The sequence below is a fragment of the Sciurus vulgaris genome (assembly GCF_902686455.1).
Source record: "Sciurus vulgaris genome assembly, chromosome: 9".
Taxonomy (NCBI): Eukaryota; Metazoa; Chordata; class Mammalia; order Rodentia; family Sciuridae; genus Sciurus; species Sciurus vulgaris.
The window spans coordinates 51,884,895-51,901,167 of NC_136469.1; the positions used below are offsets into that span (position 1 = coordinate 51,884,895).

The 16,273-nt window shown below is 36.5% G+C and overlaps 1 protein-coding gene across 1 annotated transcript in view; it reads left to right on the top strand.

Annotated features, from left to right (window-relative positions):
* The window catches only part of PAPSS1 (3'-phosphoadenosine 5'-phosphosulfate synthase 1), a 118,934-nt gene that overhangs the window by 52,379 nt on the left and 50,282 nt on the right, over nt 1–16,273 (top strand). Inside the window, exons 6-9 of the mRNA XM_079154729.1 lie at nt 8,558–8,671; nt 11,157–11,268; nt 13,341–13,546; nt 14,728–14,863. Coding sequence (XP_079010855.1) covers nt 8,558–8,671; nt 11,157–11,268; nt 13,341–13,546; nt 14,728–14,863 — 568 coding nt within the window. The remainder of the gene's footprint in view (nt 1–8,557; nt 8,672–11,156; nt 11,269–13,340; nt 13,547–14,727; nt 14,864–16,273) is intronic.

The window sequence follows — 16,273 nt, forward strand, 5'->3', positions numbered from 1 at the left end:
GAAGTGTGGGGAAGCTGGAGCTCTGTAGATGGGAGGGGTGGCATCCAGGTATGCAGAGACACTTCCTGGCCTGGCTTGTGATCTGTTTATGGTTTCAAAGGAAATTTGCTGAAATAAAGGTTTTTATATGAACAATTTGAAGAACACATTGTTTCTAATAGCCAACTGTAGCTGTGGAAATCCTGATGAATCCCAAATAAAACAAATAGCTCATGGGGTAGGGACATCACATTCTGTTGTCCAGATAGCTTGTCTCACTTTGAGGTAGTTTTGTTCCTTTTGGATGTTTAGTGGTGATTTTGGAAACGGAGATTTGTCACTAGGGTGTGCTTGAAATTGCCTGTCTGTATTTTTAAGATTCTTTTTGTATTCCCGATGGAGACTCAATCCTTTGGTTCCTACACGTAGATTCTACGTAGGGCTCACTTCCCCTGAGCAGATGTTTCATGTTCTTCCTGATTCATGCTACATATCTGCGTTAATTCCAGAAATATACACTCTGTTTTTTGAAAAACAGTAGCAATCCCCTGTCCTTCTATTTCACATTGTTTGGGCATCAGAAGAATTTGGTATCCCAGTTGTGAGGATAAAATTCACTCAAAAATATTGCAGGTTGTGAATTTGAAAGAGGAAGAATTTTGTGAAATGCTTGTAATGAAATTAACTCATTGTAATGAAATTGACTCGAAAATAAAATATAAAAAAGATTTTCTGCTGGATGTGGTGGCACATGCCTGTAATCCCAGTGGCTCAGGAGACTGAGGCAGGAGGATTGCAAATTCAAAACCAGCCTCAGCAATTTAGTGAGACCCTAAGCAACTTAGTGACACCTAGTCTCTAAATAAAAAATAAAAAGGGCTGGGATTGTGGCTCAGTGGTTAAGCACCCCTTGTACCAAAAAAAAAAAAAAAAAAAGGATTTCCCTCCTCTGGAAAGAAGGTGATTAAAGACTCTGAGGCTACCTGTAAAGCAGCAGCATGTGACTGAAAATACATTCTTGCTAAAGCACAAAATCTGTGCACAAACATTAAAAACAAATGATTTATTTGGCTCCTAATGTGATATTACCTGTTTCATGTTCAAACTAGTTGTCTGGGAGACACTTTGATTTGCTCACAAATTATTGCACATTGTATCTTGACTTGGGGGTATGATTGAAAGGAAATGGACTTTGCTTTTCTTCCTTTGAATCTCTCTCTAGGGAAACTAGAGTCAGATATCTGCATGCACCTTCTCATGTTGTGGTGTCTCTGCAGGGGACAGCTCCTGTGGCGGTAAAGCATAACCCCAGTGGTGTGCCTGGAGCCTTGCAGGAGACGGTTCCCACTGCTGCTGTTCATCAGTATCAGTGAGCTGTGCCTAGGGATGCTGGCTTAGGGAACCAGCTAAACATGCCCTGTTGCATCCAACAAAGATCAAAAGATTAGTTTGCTCGATGCTTTTTTTCTGACTGTTCACTATTATCAGCAGTAAGCGTCGGGGAAGTGTGAGTAACTGACCCTACACACCATACCAAAACATATCCTGACCTCATAGTGGTGCAGGTTTCAGAGATGCTTCAGAAAGAAAGCTTTATGGAAAGTCGTTCTCATCACTGAAGTGGAGAATGAGATTCTTCGTTTTCCTGAAGTCCCTATGTTATTCATTCCCAGATGGCATATTCTGGCTTTCAAAGTGCTAAGGGGTCTGAAGTGGTGGAAATGGGGGTTGATCCTCAGTTTATTCCCAGCAGCAGGGTTTGAAAAAGTTGGTTGAAAATCATTCACTTATTCTTATTAGAGCTATTCAGGCCTAACAGAAAAGTTAAGTATCTTCACTTTTTGCCTAGAATTCTGTCAACACACTGAAAGATCACAAACTGGCCAGAAACCTTGAAAATTATAAATGCTTAATAAAATTTATTTATGAAAGTAAATTATGAACAGTTTGTGTGACATAATATTTCATAACTCAGTTATCATGGGAAGAACAGTGCAGAGTATTTTTGGAGTTGAATAGTATTGGGATTTCAATTGGAATCCCAGTTCTAACACTTACCAACTAGTTATATGATTTTGGGGGAAAAAAAAAAAACCTTATTTCTCTGACTCCATTGTTCTCAACAGTGAAATAGGAAATGATAATAATACCTGCCTCAGAGTTATACTGAGGATTCTGTGAGTTAATATACTGTATGAGTTTAGAACAGTTCTGGCATGTAGCAAACACTCTATAATTATTATTTATTGAGATTTTATTGTGTGTTAAGTGCATTGGAAGATACTGTATCAGCAATTGGGGGCAAGTTAATAACCTCTCCTGGGCCTCAATTTCTTCATTTGTAGAGGGAGGATAGGAATAGTTTCTGCTACTTTTCATGATAGGATTCTGTGAAGATTAAGAGAGTAAATTCGTGTGAAGCCCTTAGAACAGTGTGTGGTGTTGTAGTAAGTATCTAACCCCCACAGTTTAATTGTTCCAACAGCACTGGAACATATATGTGTGTGTCTTTTTTCAATTTTAGCATCAGAGGAGAGGACTGGTGGTAAGATGTTAGGTAACCTGCTCAAGGCCTCACAGTTAGAATTCGAACACAGATTCTAGATACTTGAAGCCTGTGTCTTCTTTACTTACTTCACAGTGTTAGAGGTGAGAACATTGGAAGTAACTGTTTGATAAACCCCTGTTCTTTTCTTGTATCTCTTTTTGATTTTGAGATATTATGTCCTAAAAGTTTTGTGATTAATGTGAATATTTAATTTCAGATCTCTTGTGAAACCATATCCTACTCTTTCTTACCCAAATCCTAATGAATGCTTGCTTTTTGTGTAACTTCAATGATTTTTAGCATTTATTTCCTGGTATGGAAGATTTTAATTCTTCATTTTGCAGCTGCAAAGAATCTATGCCTCAAGCCTCCTCTTTGGGAGCTTTACATATTCAAGAAGCTAATTGAGTTATATAGGATGTGTGTATGCAGTTCACTTAATGGACGTTATGTTGTCCTTCCAGGAAAAGTTGATTCTGAATTTTTATTTTTAGTTGAAGAAGTATAATAGTCTTTGCATAAGTTGCTGAAACTATCATTTGCCTTGTGATGTCCTTATAGGTGGAGAACAGTTGGTGGAAAGGTAGAACAATGACAATGGGGAGCTTTTAAAGGGACGCAGGGTGATTTTTTTCCCCCCTCATTCCTAGATCCTCTTTACTGCTTTTTTTTATAATTTTAAATAAATGAATTTAAAAACAACTTCTGGAGTTGGAAGGCACTGAATGAACAACCTTAAGCTATTCCTTGTGTTAGATTTAAAGAAGAGTCTTTTTTCCCCCTTGTATACAGTTCAGTCAAGTATTACATACAAACTGTGTTTTACTTTATCACTTTTTTGACCCCATTGGCAAAAGTTAAGACATGCCTACCTTAGCATGGGTTCTTTAGTTTGGGGAACTAATTCACCCTATTAGCATATGGTTGAATAGTATTTATGGCTACAAAGAAAATAGAGGCAGCAGATGGAGCTATCTTTCTTCCTTCACCATTGTTTTATAATGGCGTCCTATAGTATTTATCCTCAGGAAATATTAATGAGTGGCTTTCAACAAGAGGTACCTGCCAGAAGCTTCATTTTAGATCTGGAAGGTATATGAAGAATCCTGGGTTGTACAGGGTTTGTGCCTCACACATTTTTGGTTTCCTGTGTGAGCTATGGAATACTCCAGGGACAAAGGGGTCCCTAGAAAGTGCCATTCTTACCTGCACCCTAGGAACTGTGTTGCTGTATCGCTGATGGAACTTGGTGTTGAAGCTAGCACTGTTTATTTCTTTGAATTTATTATTTCTTTTCCTTAATGTTTACTCATATTTATTCTTAGATTTATTATGAGATAGGTTAGAGACCTTGATCTTACCAGTAGCAGCAGCCTGATTTTGTTGCAGATTTTGCCAATGCCAAACTGTGTCAGTGTTTTTCATCTTTGAGGCATAGAATTTCTGAGAAAAGTAGGAGAACTATAGGAGACTAATTTTAGTTTCTTAGAACCCACAGCAGCCACTTGAGTGGTGGCACATAGGCTTCTGTGAAGTTATCTAGCTTCAATAGACATGTGACTCTACCTTGTTTCTTCCGAAGATTTTACGTAGGACAAAATATAGTCATGTGACACGTAGGCCCTTGTCCCTCATGTGGTTTGAGTATGAGGTGTTGCTCCAAAAGCTCATGGGACAATGGAGTCATGTTCAGAGGCAAAATGATTATAGAATGTATAACCTGATCGTGGATTAGTCCACTTGATGGATAATTTGAAAGGACTACGGCAGTACTGAGTGGTGATTGTAAGCAGGTTGGGCATGTCTGGAGGAAACAGGTCATTGAGGTTGTGTTCTTGGGAATTATGTCTTGTCCTCCGCAGCCCGCACCCCCCTTTCTGGCTGCCAGAAAGTGGCTGCCCTCGAGCAACTTTCCTCTGCTGTGCCTTTTCGTATCCTTTTGTCGCTATGAGGTTCAACCTCAGTGGAGGCCCAGAGAAATGGCATGGACTGATGATGAACAGAACCTCTTTGAAAGTTCCTGCCCAAACAAACTTTCCCTCCTCTGTGTTGTTATTGGCAGGTACTTTGGTTATAGCAATAAAAACTGACCTAACATGGGGCATGTTCTGAGAAAAGTGTATTCTGAGGGGACTGTCGTTGTTGTCATCATATGAGCATCTTAGAGTGAATTTGTTTGCACAAACTCAGATGGCTACAGCGTTACCGATTTTGTGTTTTGTCATCTACCAACACATTGCTATGTGACATATGACTGTAAAAAGTTGAAGTTTCTTCCAGAAATCATTCCTCAGGGAAAATAGGGAGTGTTCTTAAAAATTCCATGCTTCTATTAACATTTCATTTTTAATTAAATTTTTCATTGTTTAGTATTTTTTAAAAATAGACTTTATTTATATTAGAAGTTTTAGGTTCTTAACAAAATTGATGTCATATATTGGAGTCAAATAGTATATGGTATTTTCAGATTGACTTCCCTCATTTAATAATTTGCATTTAAGTTTTCTCCATGTTTTTTCATATTTCATATGTTTAGTTCTATAAAAAACCAAAGTGATTATATCATTTGCATTCCCACCAACTGGGCATGCAAGTTTCTATTGCTCTACATCCTCAGCAACATTTAGTGGTGTCAGTATTTGTACTTTTGGCCATTCTAATTGGTGTTTTGTGGCATCTCATTGTTTTACTTTGCAATTTGTTAATGCTATATGATGTTCAATATCTTTTTGTATTCTTATTTGCTAACTGTGTAACTAGTTTGGTGAGGTGTCAATTTAGGTATTTTGATTTTTTTAATTGTACTGTGTCTTTTTTTTTTTTTCCCTGTTCTGGAAATTAAACACAGAGGCACTTAACCACTAAGCCACATCCCCAGCCCTTTTTAATATTTTCTTTAGAGACAGGGTCTCACTGAGTTAGGTGCCTAAGTTAAGGAGGCTGGCTTTAAACTGTGGATCTTCCTGCCTCAGTCTCTCAAGCCACTGGGCTACAGGCATGCACCACACCATACCTGGTGGGTTGTTCATTTTCTTGAAGAACTTTTTGAACTATTTTAATTTTCTATTTTTAATATGTAATAATTGTACATATTTATGCTATACTGTGTAGTGTTTCCATACATGTATACAGTATGTGATGGTTTAGCTTGAGTCATTACTATATCCATTACTTCAAACCTTTATCATTTCTTTGTGGTGAGAACATTCAAAATCCTCTCTTCTAGCTGTTTTGAAATATGTGATATATTTTTGTTACCGCAATGTGCAGTAGAACCCTAGAACTTATTCCTCTGTCTGTAACTTTGTAATTTTATCCACACACCCACTCCCACCACCTTTTTTCAGCCTCTGGTAACTTACTACTTTCCTTTCTACTTCTATGAAGTCCACTTTCTTAGATTTCATAAATGAGTAAGATCATATATTTGTCTTTTGTGTATGTGGCTCGTTTCATTTAACATAATGTCCTCCAGGCTTATCCATATTGCTGCAAATGGCAGAATTTTGTTTATTTTTATGGCTGAATAGTTTTGTGTTGTGTAAATATACCATCTTTGCTTTATCTGTTGGTGGACATTTCTGTTGCTTCATATCTTGGCTGTTGTGAATGCTGCTACAATGAACGTGGGAATGCAGATGTTTCTGCAACATACTGATTTCATTTCCTTTGTGTACCTTGTTGTAGAATTGCTGGATCCTATGGTAGTTTTATTTCTAGTTTTTTGAGAAACCTCCTTACTGTTTTCCAGAATAGCTATACTAATTTACAGCCCACCAATAGTGTAGAAGTCCCTTTTGCTCGTATCTTCACTAGCACTTACCTTTTTTTTTTTCTTTGCTAATAGTCATTCTACTAGAGTGAAGTAATATCTCATTATGATTTTGATTTGCCAGATGATTAGTAATGTTGAGCATTTTTTAAAAATATATACCTGTTAGCTATTTGTATGTCTATTTATTTTTTTTAACTTTGAGACAGTTTCACTGTTTTGCCCAGGCTGGCCTTGAACTCATGATCCTCCCGTTTGTCTCCTGAGTAGCTGGGATACAGGCAAGCAGCACCACACTCAGCTTGTATGTCTTCTTTGGCAAAGTGTCTATTAGGTCTATTGATCATTTTTTAAGGATTTTTATTTTTTTTTTTGCTATTAAAATACTTAAATTCTTTGTGTATTCTGGATATCAACCCATCATTGCATGCCTACTTTGTAAATATTTTCTGCCATTCTCTTCATTGTATTGATTATTTCCTTTGCTGTGTGGAAACCTTTTAGTTTGGTATAATCCCCTTTGTCCATTTTTGTTTTTGTTGCCTATGCTTTGCAAGTCATATCCAAAAAAGGTCATTGCCCAGACCACTGTCATGAAGCATTTCTCCTGTGTTTTCTTCCAACATAGTTTCATGGTTTCAGGTCTTACATTTAAATCTTCACTTCATCTTGAGTTGATTTTTTTGTACCTAATGAGAGATAGGGCTCTAGTTTTCATTCTTCTACATATGGATATCCGGTTTTCTCAATACCATTTGTTGAAGATATTGTCCTTTCCCCAGTGTGTGTTCTTGGCACCTTTGTCAAAAATGGGTTGATTGTTTTAATGTGTAGATTTATTCATGGTATCTGTTAGCTTGCATTGGTCTATTTGTCTGTTTTTATGCTGATACCATGGTGTTTTGTTTACTATTGATGGTGTGTTGTGTAGTCTGTTAGCATGATACCTTCAGCCTCTCTAACCATCCTGCTTTTTTCCTCAAGATTGCTTTGGTTGTTGTGGGTCTTTTGTGATTTCATATGAATTTTAGTATTGATTTTTCTGTTTCGTTGGCACTTTGATGGGGATTGCAGTAAATCTGTATATCACTTTGGGAATTATGCCCATTATAATGACATTTCTTCCAAGTCCATGAACATGGGATATCTTCTTTTGGGGAGTTTTAAGAGTTCTTTGTATATTTTGTATAATAGTATTTATCAGATATGCCTTTGGGAAATATTTTCTTCCCATCTATGCCTTATCTTCTCATTCCCTTGAGATTTGCTTTAATTTGAGTAACAAAATATTGCTTGGACGTAACGTATGAAAAGCCCTCAAACAGTACCATTTTGTGTTCTTATTGTATAGGTTACCATATTGATTTGGCTTAAAAAAAAAGTTAAAGTGTTCAAATACATTTAAGATACTCCTAGTACTATGACAGGTGTTGTGATAAAGCCTTGTGAAGATCTCCTAAGAGCAATGTGTAATGGTTATGATGTGGTAATCACAAATATTTATGTGCTTATAAGATAAATGGGAAAAGACATTGTTTCCTACGAATGAGTTTTTGGAGCTTTGATAAAAGTTCCAGCCTGGGCTAGGGATATAACTCTGGTAGTAGACCTCTTGCCTAGCGTGTGTGGCCCAGGGTTCAATTCTCCTAGTACTAAGAAAAACAATCAGGCTCAGGCTGAATTTCATGTGGGATGAAAAAGTACTGTTTCTCAAACTGTGATGGTTGGAATAAAACTGACATTCTGGAAAATCGTGTTGCATGAATTAAAAGGTGGCTTTAGTGACACTAATGAAGGTGTATCTGCAAATGAATAAAATGGTTATGTTTCAAGGAATTCTTTTGTTTTAAATTCCTTTTCTTACATTATATTTGAGATCACCTCACATTTGAAGTTGCCTACTTTTGGCATATAGTGTATTCTAGGAATTTATTCTCTTCCACTAGATCATGGCACAAGCTTGCATATGGGATGCTGTTTGTTCAAGAGTAGATCAACAAACATTTGTAAAATTGAGTGGAGGGACTACAGCTTTCAAAACCCTTTTTATGTTGTTGTTTGTCTTAATAGTTATAATTTCTTTGGGGGAAGTCTAAATTGTTTTTTTTTTATTTTTATTTTTCACTCTTTTTATACATTTATTGATCCTTCCATGGTATGTTGTCACATTGCCTTTTTACTGTCTATCAGTGATTTATTTTCTTTTTCTCTCTCAAGGACTCCAAATTGTTGAATCAAACTATTCTTTTGTTATATAGGATATTGTACCTGTCGATGCCTCTTATGAAGTGAAAGAACTGTATGTACCAGAAAATAAACTTCATTTGGCAAAAACAGATGCAGAAACATTACCAGCACTGAAAATTAATAAAGTAAGTTCTGTTGCTTTTCAATCCAGTTGTTGCAGCCTTCTGTGCTGATGTTAGGTTGGTGAAAGTTTGAGGCCAGGGTTGGTGGTAGACTCGGGGTGTATATCATAATTTCCCAGGATGGGGAATATGTTTACTCCGTGAAACAGTATTCCTGCATTGCCATTGCTTTGATTTGCTTTAGTCCTAATATTTATTTATTTTGAAATATCAAACAACATAAGATTGTTTGAGATTTTTAGGCTTAAGAGAAAGAATGGGTTCTAAAATATTAAGAGATAATAATCCATAATAATTAAAATGAATATTTCCTTTAAACATGTTTCCTAATCTCCTGCCCAATACTTTATGCCCTCTTTCATATATTAAGAATGATTCCATTTTTTTATCTTAGCTCTAATGATATCATTTGGGTCTTTCCCAGTAGAAACTTGCCTAATTAAACTAAGCATGATGAAATGGAAACTTTTAATTTATTTGCAAATCTTAGAGAATCTTAAGTTGCACCATTTATGTATATTTTAAAAACAGGTTAAGGAATAAGACTGTGGAATAAAAGCTGGATTTCCTAGCCTTTCTTCTAAGATAGCAAAAATTCAAAACATCCAGCAAAGTGCCAAATCTGGAAGTAAGAAGGAAGAACAAAACTGGGCTTGGAGAGGGACTTTTCAAGTAGTACTCAAATCTGTGATAGAAGTTGATGATAATCTTGACGTACTTTATGTGACTGGATATCTGACCAGAATCCAGGACATGCTGGGGAGCGGCAGGGAGGGAGGCCTGTAGCTCCCTGTGGGAAAGGAGCCAGAATTTGTCAGTGATGACTTTGCATGGAATGAACACACATGTACAATGAGAGTGAATGAATATAAATCCAGGTTTGTCAGACTCTAAAACCCAGAAAGATAGTACTTTCTCTAAATGTGAATTTTCTCCAGAACTGTGGTTCTCAAATGCATTCAGTCAGCAGTGCACTTGGAGGGCACACTGCCATTCTTTGTACCTTCTCACAGGACTTTTTCCAAATATAGTCACCTTGGGGGTTAAGGCTTCCACATAGGAATTTGGGGGCAAGGGCATAAACATTTATCCCCACAGACACCATCTAGAATTGGTTTCTAATAGAGACAAATAATAGTCACTTCCAAAGATACAGGAAAAATTAATAAGAGGAAAACGTCAAAGTGAAAAAAATTTACTTATAAATACATTTTCTCCTGTGAATTTAAGCAGGGGAATTCTTTACCATTATTTGATTTTCCTGTAGGACTCATTGGCCAACATGTTTTGGGAATAAATAGAAGACTGCATTTCATTGCAGTCCACTTGGCCAAGTACTTCATCTTTTCTTATTTGAGATCCACTGCAATATTCAGTTAAAAAAGGAATGTACCCAGCACCGCAAAAAAAAAAAAAAAAAAAAAAAAAAAAAAAAAAAAAGGAATATATCCAGCAATGACATACACAGTTCATCAGTTCTTCAGTGTTCTGTTGGGAAACGCTGGAAATCTAAAAGTTCAAGAAATAATAATCTTTGTAAAATGAATGGTATTCTGTCATGGGTGAGGGACTTGGTTTTGGTAAATATTTTTATTTAAAATTTCTTTTGGTTAGGTCATCAAAGTATATTTGCCAGACTTTTCATTGTTACATTTCTGAGGAACATGATAACACAAAATCTTGGGCTCCAGAGTAAACTGACTGAATCAGAAACTGAGTGTGAAACTTTCTTTTAACAAACCTTCCAGAGATATCTGACATACATTAAAGTATGAAAGCCACTGATTTAGGTAAAGCTGTCTATTACAAATGCTTGGAAGTCTAATGTTATTTTTATATATATATATATATATATATATTTATATTTATTTATTCTTTTCAGTACTGGGGATTGAACCCTGGTGACTACCATTTTATATCCCCAGCCTTTTTTGGGTTTTATTTTGAGAGAGGATCTAGCCAAGTTGCCCAGGCTGGCCTTGAACTTTTGATCCTTCTGCTCAGCCTCCCAAGTAGCTGAGATAACAGGCAACTGAGATAACAGGGATCTGTCACCACACCTGGCTATGTTATTTAAATTTATTAGGAGAAATGTATATTTTTCTAGTGCCCTTGTTTTTTTGTTAGATATGTAAAATCTATAACCATCCTTAAAATGTTTTCTTCCATTACTTTCAAAATTAAAGTCCTGTGCATGATGGTTCACTCTTGTAATCCCAGCAATTTAAGAGACTGAGGCAGGAGGATTGAGAGTTCAAAGCCAGCCTCAGCAATTTAACAAGGCCCTAAGCAACTTAGCAAGATCCTATCTCAAAATAAAAAATAGTAAGGACTGGGGATGTAGCTCAGTGGTTAAGTGCCCCTGTGTTCAATCCCTGGTATCAAAAAAAAAAAAAAAAAGAATTTAAATTGCTAAGGCCTTTATTGCTTGTGTACATAAATGCATACATGTGAAATTGAAATTTTTACTTTATTTCCGATTTATTAGGTGGATATGCAGTGGGTGCAGGTTCTGGCTGAAGGTTGGGCAACCCCATTGAATGGCTTCATGAGAGAAAGGGAGTACTTGCAGTGCCTTCATTTTGATTGTCTTCTGGATGGTAAGATATTTTATATTCAAAATTGCACCATGTATGGAAGAGAGATTATGTAGCTTTAGTCATCTGTCACTGTTTATAAAAAATATTGCTATCTTCTTAACCCAGGTTTTCAGTTCTGAGTATAGTTCAACAAAATTGATACAAGTACATTAAAATAGGTTGGAAATGGTAATCTAGAACTCATATACATAATTATACTAATAATCCTAATGTGGTTATTACTTTGTTATAATTGTTATTTTTATAATAATATTATATATCATATAATGATGTGTGTGTATATATACTGAAGTTTTTATAGGTGCTCCATATCTTTGATGATGGGACAAAATGGGCTAATAGAGGTAGTTTTTTTAAGCTGTTACTTGGTACTGAACACATGTGAACTCTGAGAGCCTTTTTCCATTTTTGTTTCTTTCATTGTGATTTATTGCAAAGGGAGAGGGAAGACCTGGAGATTTGGGTGGAGCATGGGTTGTAAAAGCAAATACAGTTTTCCTGTGTCACATCCACCTGATCACTGTGGAAAGTTCTTCCTGGAACCATGCACATGCACACCAAATTTTGCTATACTGAAGCTATAGAGTCTTGTAAAGGGGAACCATGGAATCTAATTTAAGGAATCCTGAAATAGATGACTAAACACGTGGTTCTTCCTATTAAAGCACTTAAAAAAATTGCCAAGGGAATTAATATTCAGTGTAGTATCTTAATAATCTAGCTATTTTTATATTATATACTATTGGTTAGTGTAATTGAGCATACATTACACAAAATATTTTTGAATGTTAGAACCCTACTAAATTGCTACCAAGTTCTTATATGCATGACTTCTATTACCTGGGAAATGAAATTGATGTTAGAAAATAATATTATTAATCATTCTCCTCAAAAAACTTTATTATGAGAACATAAGGATTAAATATTATACTTTTTTTTATTGAAATTATTGGTCATCTTTGTGGACTGTCTGTAGTGACTCAGGCTTAGTGCAAATCTCCCTATTAACTTTCCATTAATTAATTAATTAATTGGTACTAGGTATTGAACCCAGGGACACTTAACCACTGAGCTAGTCCCCAATCCTTTTTGTAAAAATATTTTGAGTCAGGGCCTCACCAAGTTACTGAGACTGGCTTTGAAATTGCAATCCGCCTGCGTCAGCCTTCCAAGCTGCTGGGATTATAGGTGTGCACCACCATGCCTGGTTGCAGCTTTTCATTTTAAACTGTATCTAGTGGTGGTAGGTACATCTGTGTCCAAATAATGCATTCCATGATTCCCAAAAAAGTATGGGTTCTTCAATAAGTCAGTCCAAATATGAATTTACATTTTATTTTTCTAAACTATACACCATGTGTTAAGAAAAACTTTTGCAGCTTGAACGGTTGGAACCTGAAACTGTGCCTTTGATCTATTTCAGAGCACATTTTGGTCTAAATGGTGCCACTGATTGCTGCTTTATTTCTTGACCTGTAAGGGCAGACATTAGTTTGATTTTGACTATTAAAAAAAAAAACAAACAAACTTGTGGGACAGTTTTGTCTTCCTATTGCAGTGGTAATCAAAGAATATTCAAATTACTTAATTAACCTGACACTTAAAATGTAGTCATTTATGTTTTGTTTTTAATAAGGATTTAAATTTTTCTTGCAAGGTTCCTGAAACAGATTTTAGTTCCATTTATATGGTGGTTTTGCTTGCTATAGTTTTGGCACTGTTAGTCATAACCAGCCGATGCTGCCTTGTTAAACGGTTTCTTTTACATTTTAATTCTCATAAAAATTTTCTCCCAGGTTGAAGAATTATTTTCAGAAGTACTACTCTACACAGTGTTGAATCTTTTAATTTTTGTCTTTTTTTTTTAAAAGACTCTCGCAATTATTGCTTGTTCTCCCTGCCCTTGTAGTTTGTTCCTTTTCCTGATTTTCTATGCTAGATACCAAGTGAATACTGTCATTGGACCCTTGTCCTTTTGTCATTTGAAGTGTCCACTGAAGTGGGAGGTGGCTGTAAGTTAGGTTTGTTGAGTAATCCACGCTGTGTGCCATGTGTTCTCTTGTGTCCTGCAGGGGGTGTCATTAACTTGTCAGTGCCTATAGTTCTGACAGCTACTCAAGAGGAAAAGGAGAGGCTGGACGGCTGTACAGCGATTGCTCTGATGTATGAAGGCCGCCGTGTGGCAATTCTTCGCAATCCAGAGTTTTTTGAGCACAGGAAAGAGGAGCGCTGTGCCAGACAATGGGGAACAACATGCAAGAGCCACCCCTATATTAAGGTCCTTAATACCCCTTGCTGCATTTTATCTTGATTTGCCAATAACATTTGTGCCAAAATGTGGGCACTTTCTGCATGTTAACTGCTCCATTGTTAATATTTTGCAGAATTATGACTGTTGCTTAGATTGGTGTAGTGAGCATGTGGGCTTGTCATTTTGGACCAGATAAATATTTGTGCAACAAGTACTTTTAAATTTTTTTTACTTTTTGGTGATGAAGATTGGACCCAAGGCCTTATACATACTAAGAACATGCTCTACCACTTAACTATACCCCCCACCTATAACAAGCATTTAACAAATATCAAGTATGTATATAGGCACAGAGCTAGGTGATGGTGCTTGGAATGTAGAGTTGCGGACGTGCTGGGCACCATGTTTATACCCTTGGAGTTTTGTGGGAGTAGATATTAATCATTACTTACAAGAGAGTGTGGGGTCAGGCTGCTACAGGAGCCCACAGCAGGGTCTTCATGTTTTCTGGTATAAAAGTAAGGGAATATACTTAGTTTCCCAAAGTGCCCTTTTTACTTAATGTATTGTGTATGGAATGTTAGCATTGAGGTCAAATTTCTGTGAGTTAAAAGTAGCTGAAGCTTGAAAAGAAACTAGGTGCACTGTTGGCATGTGAACCAAAAGGGTCAAAGGGTGGTCTCGAGCTGCACTGTGAAAACAGACAGGTCCTGGAGTGTACTGTCTCCTTTCAGATGCAGGGAAAGAAGATGAGTGAAGTTGGAGGAAATTTGAGGTAATGTAGATGTATTTGTCAATGAACTTGACAAATTAGTATGAATTTGATTTTGTCAATGATGTTAATAGTTTAGAAATTTAAGGTTGTAGCACATAGAGGGTTGGGGTGACTCGGTTACAAATTCTGTTTGTCAATATACAACAACAAAAAGAATGCTTTTGTTACTTAGAAAATCATTATTCACATGGTTTCTTGCCTTTCATATGTAAATTTAATAGTTGTTTCACAAGTTTTTTGAGAAAAAGTACACAATGTAATTTCTAATTCTCTAGCACCTCCAATTCCAATTCAGTTGATCAGCTCAACAGATTTGCTATTGCCTTTACGATGGAGAATAGTTCATAGCAAATGTATTTAGTTTGTATGAGGGGTATGTTCTTAATTCTTCATTTCTGCTTGAATATAATCTTTTCTTTTTTCTTCCCATTAGATGGTTATGGAGCAGGGAGATTGGTTGATTGGGGGAGATCTTCAGGTCTTGGACCGAATCTATTGGAATGATGGTCTTGATCAATATCGTCTTACTCCTACTGAGCTCAAGCAGAAGTTTAAGGATATGAATGCTGGTAAGACATGGATCTTATTACATAGTATGGCACTTGGAGACAGAGTTCTAGAATATTTTTTTCTTATGCTAACTAATATATATAAAAGAATGATAAGTAAAGGTATTTATAGCAATTTACCATGTAAGGAATGGCAGATAAAACCAACCTGTGTAGTTTTGTTAAAATGGTATAATTTGACCTAACATTTTCTATATACTCTGGAAGCTCTATGCTATTATGGTTTAGATATAAGGTATTCCCCCAAAGCTAATGTGTTTGACAGTGCAAGACAGTTTAGAGGTGAAATGATTAGATTATGAGAGCCTTAACCTAATCAGTGCATTAATCCACTGATAGTGACAGTAGGGTATAGCTAGAGGAGGTGGGTCACTGGAGGCTTGCCTTTTGGGTTTGTATTTTGTCTCTGAGGAGGGGAGCACTCTCTGCTTCCTGATTGTCATGTCCTGAGCTGCTTTCTTCTACCACACCCTTCTGCATGGTGCTCTGCCTCACCTTGGGCACACAGCACTGGAGTGGACCATCTGTGGACTGAGACCTCTGAAACTGTGGACCCAAAGTAAACTTTTTGTCCTCTAAAATTGTTCTTGTTTTTTGATTGCGGCAATGAAAAAACTGACTAAAACAGATGTTGATAACATACTGACCTTTTGTTAGTTTCTTTACTATAAAACTTGTGTTGAAGCTGAATAGAACGTTAGAACAGAATTTATTTGAAAAAATGCATTATTTAAGGATTTCTTTAAAGGGGAATGTTCACAGCAGCACATACTAGAACAATAGAACTTTTATCACATTCTATTCATTGAAACAGTATTTCATATGCCAGTGCGCCATGTGCTAAAGAGCCATCAATAAATAAATGTGAGGTGTTCATGATGTAAAAGAGTGAGACATTAAACAGTAGTAGAGAATTTTTAGAGTAGGTCACTAACGATTTCTAATCATTTCTGGGTTTAGATGAAATGGAGCAGTAAGAATCGAAAGGCATAGATGGTATTCGTTACCATACTGTCTTGTACATTGTAAAGTACTCCAGGACAAGATCTTTATGTCAGACTTACTACTGTTAGGTCTCGTACATGTGTGTAGGGAAATGATCTGTTTAAGTGGGTGCACCAAACTCCCTCTCTGCCCACACTGGTAGATCCAAGGTGTCCTGTCAGGGAACAGCATCCAATGTAGACTTTAGGAGCCTTTTCTTAAGATCTGAAGAATTCTAAGCATCTTGCTCTCATGCTGTCATTGATGCTTATCCTCCACAGAGATGGGAAAGCCTTAAGCACTGATCGTTGCTATTTCCTGTATAGAGGTCAGGTGAATGTGGCTGAGAAGGGGCAGGTAAATGTGGCTGACTGGGAAATATCTGGCCACCCAGCCATACCTATGATGCAGAAGCTCCTGTTCCCA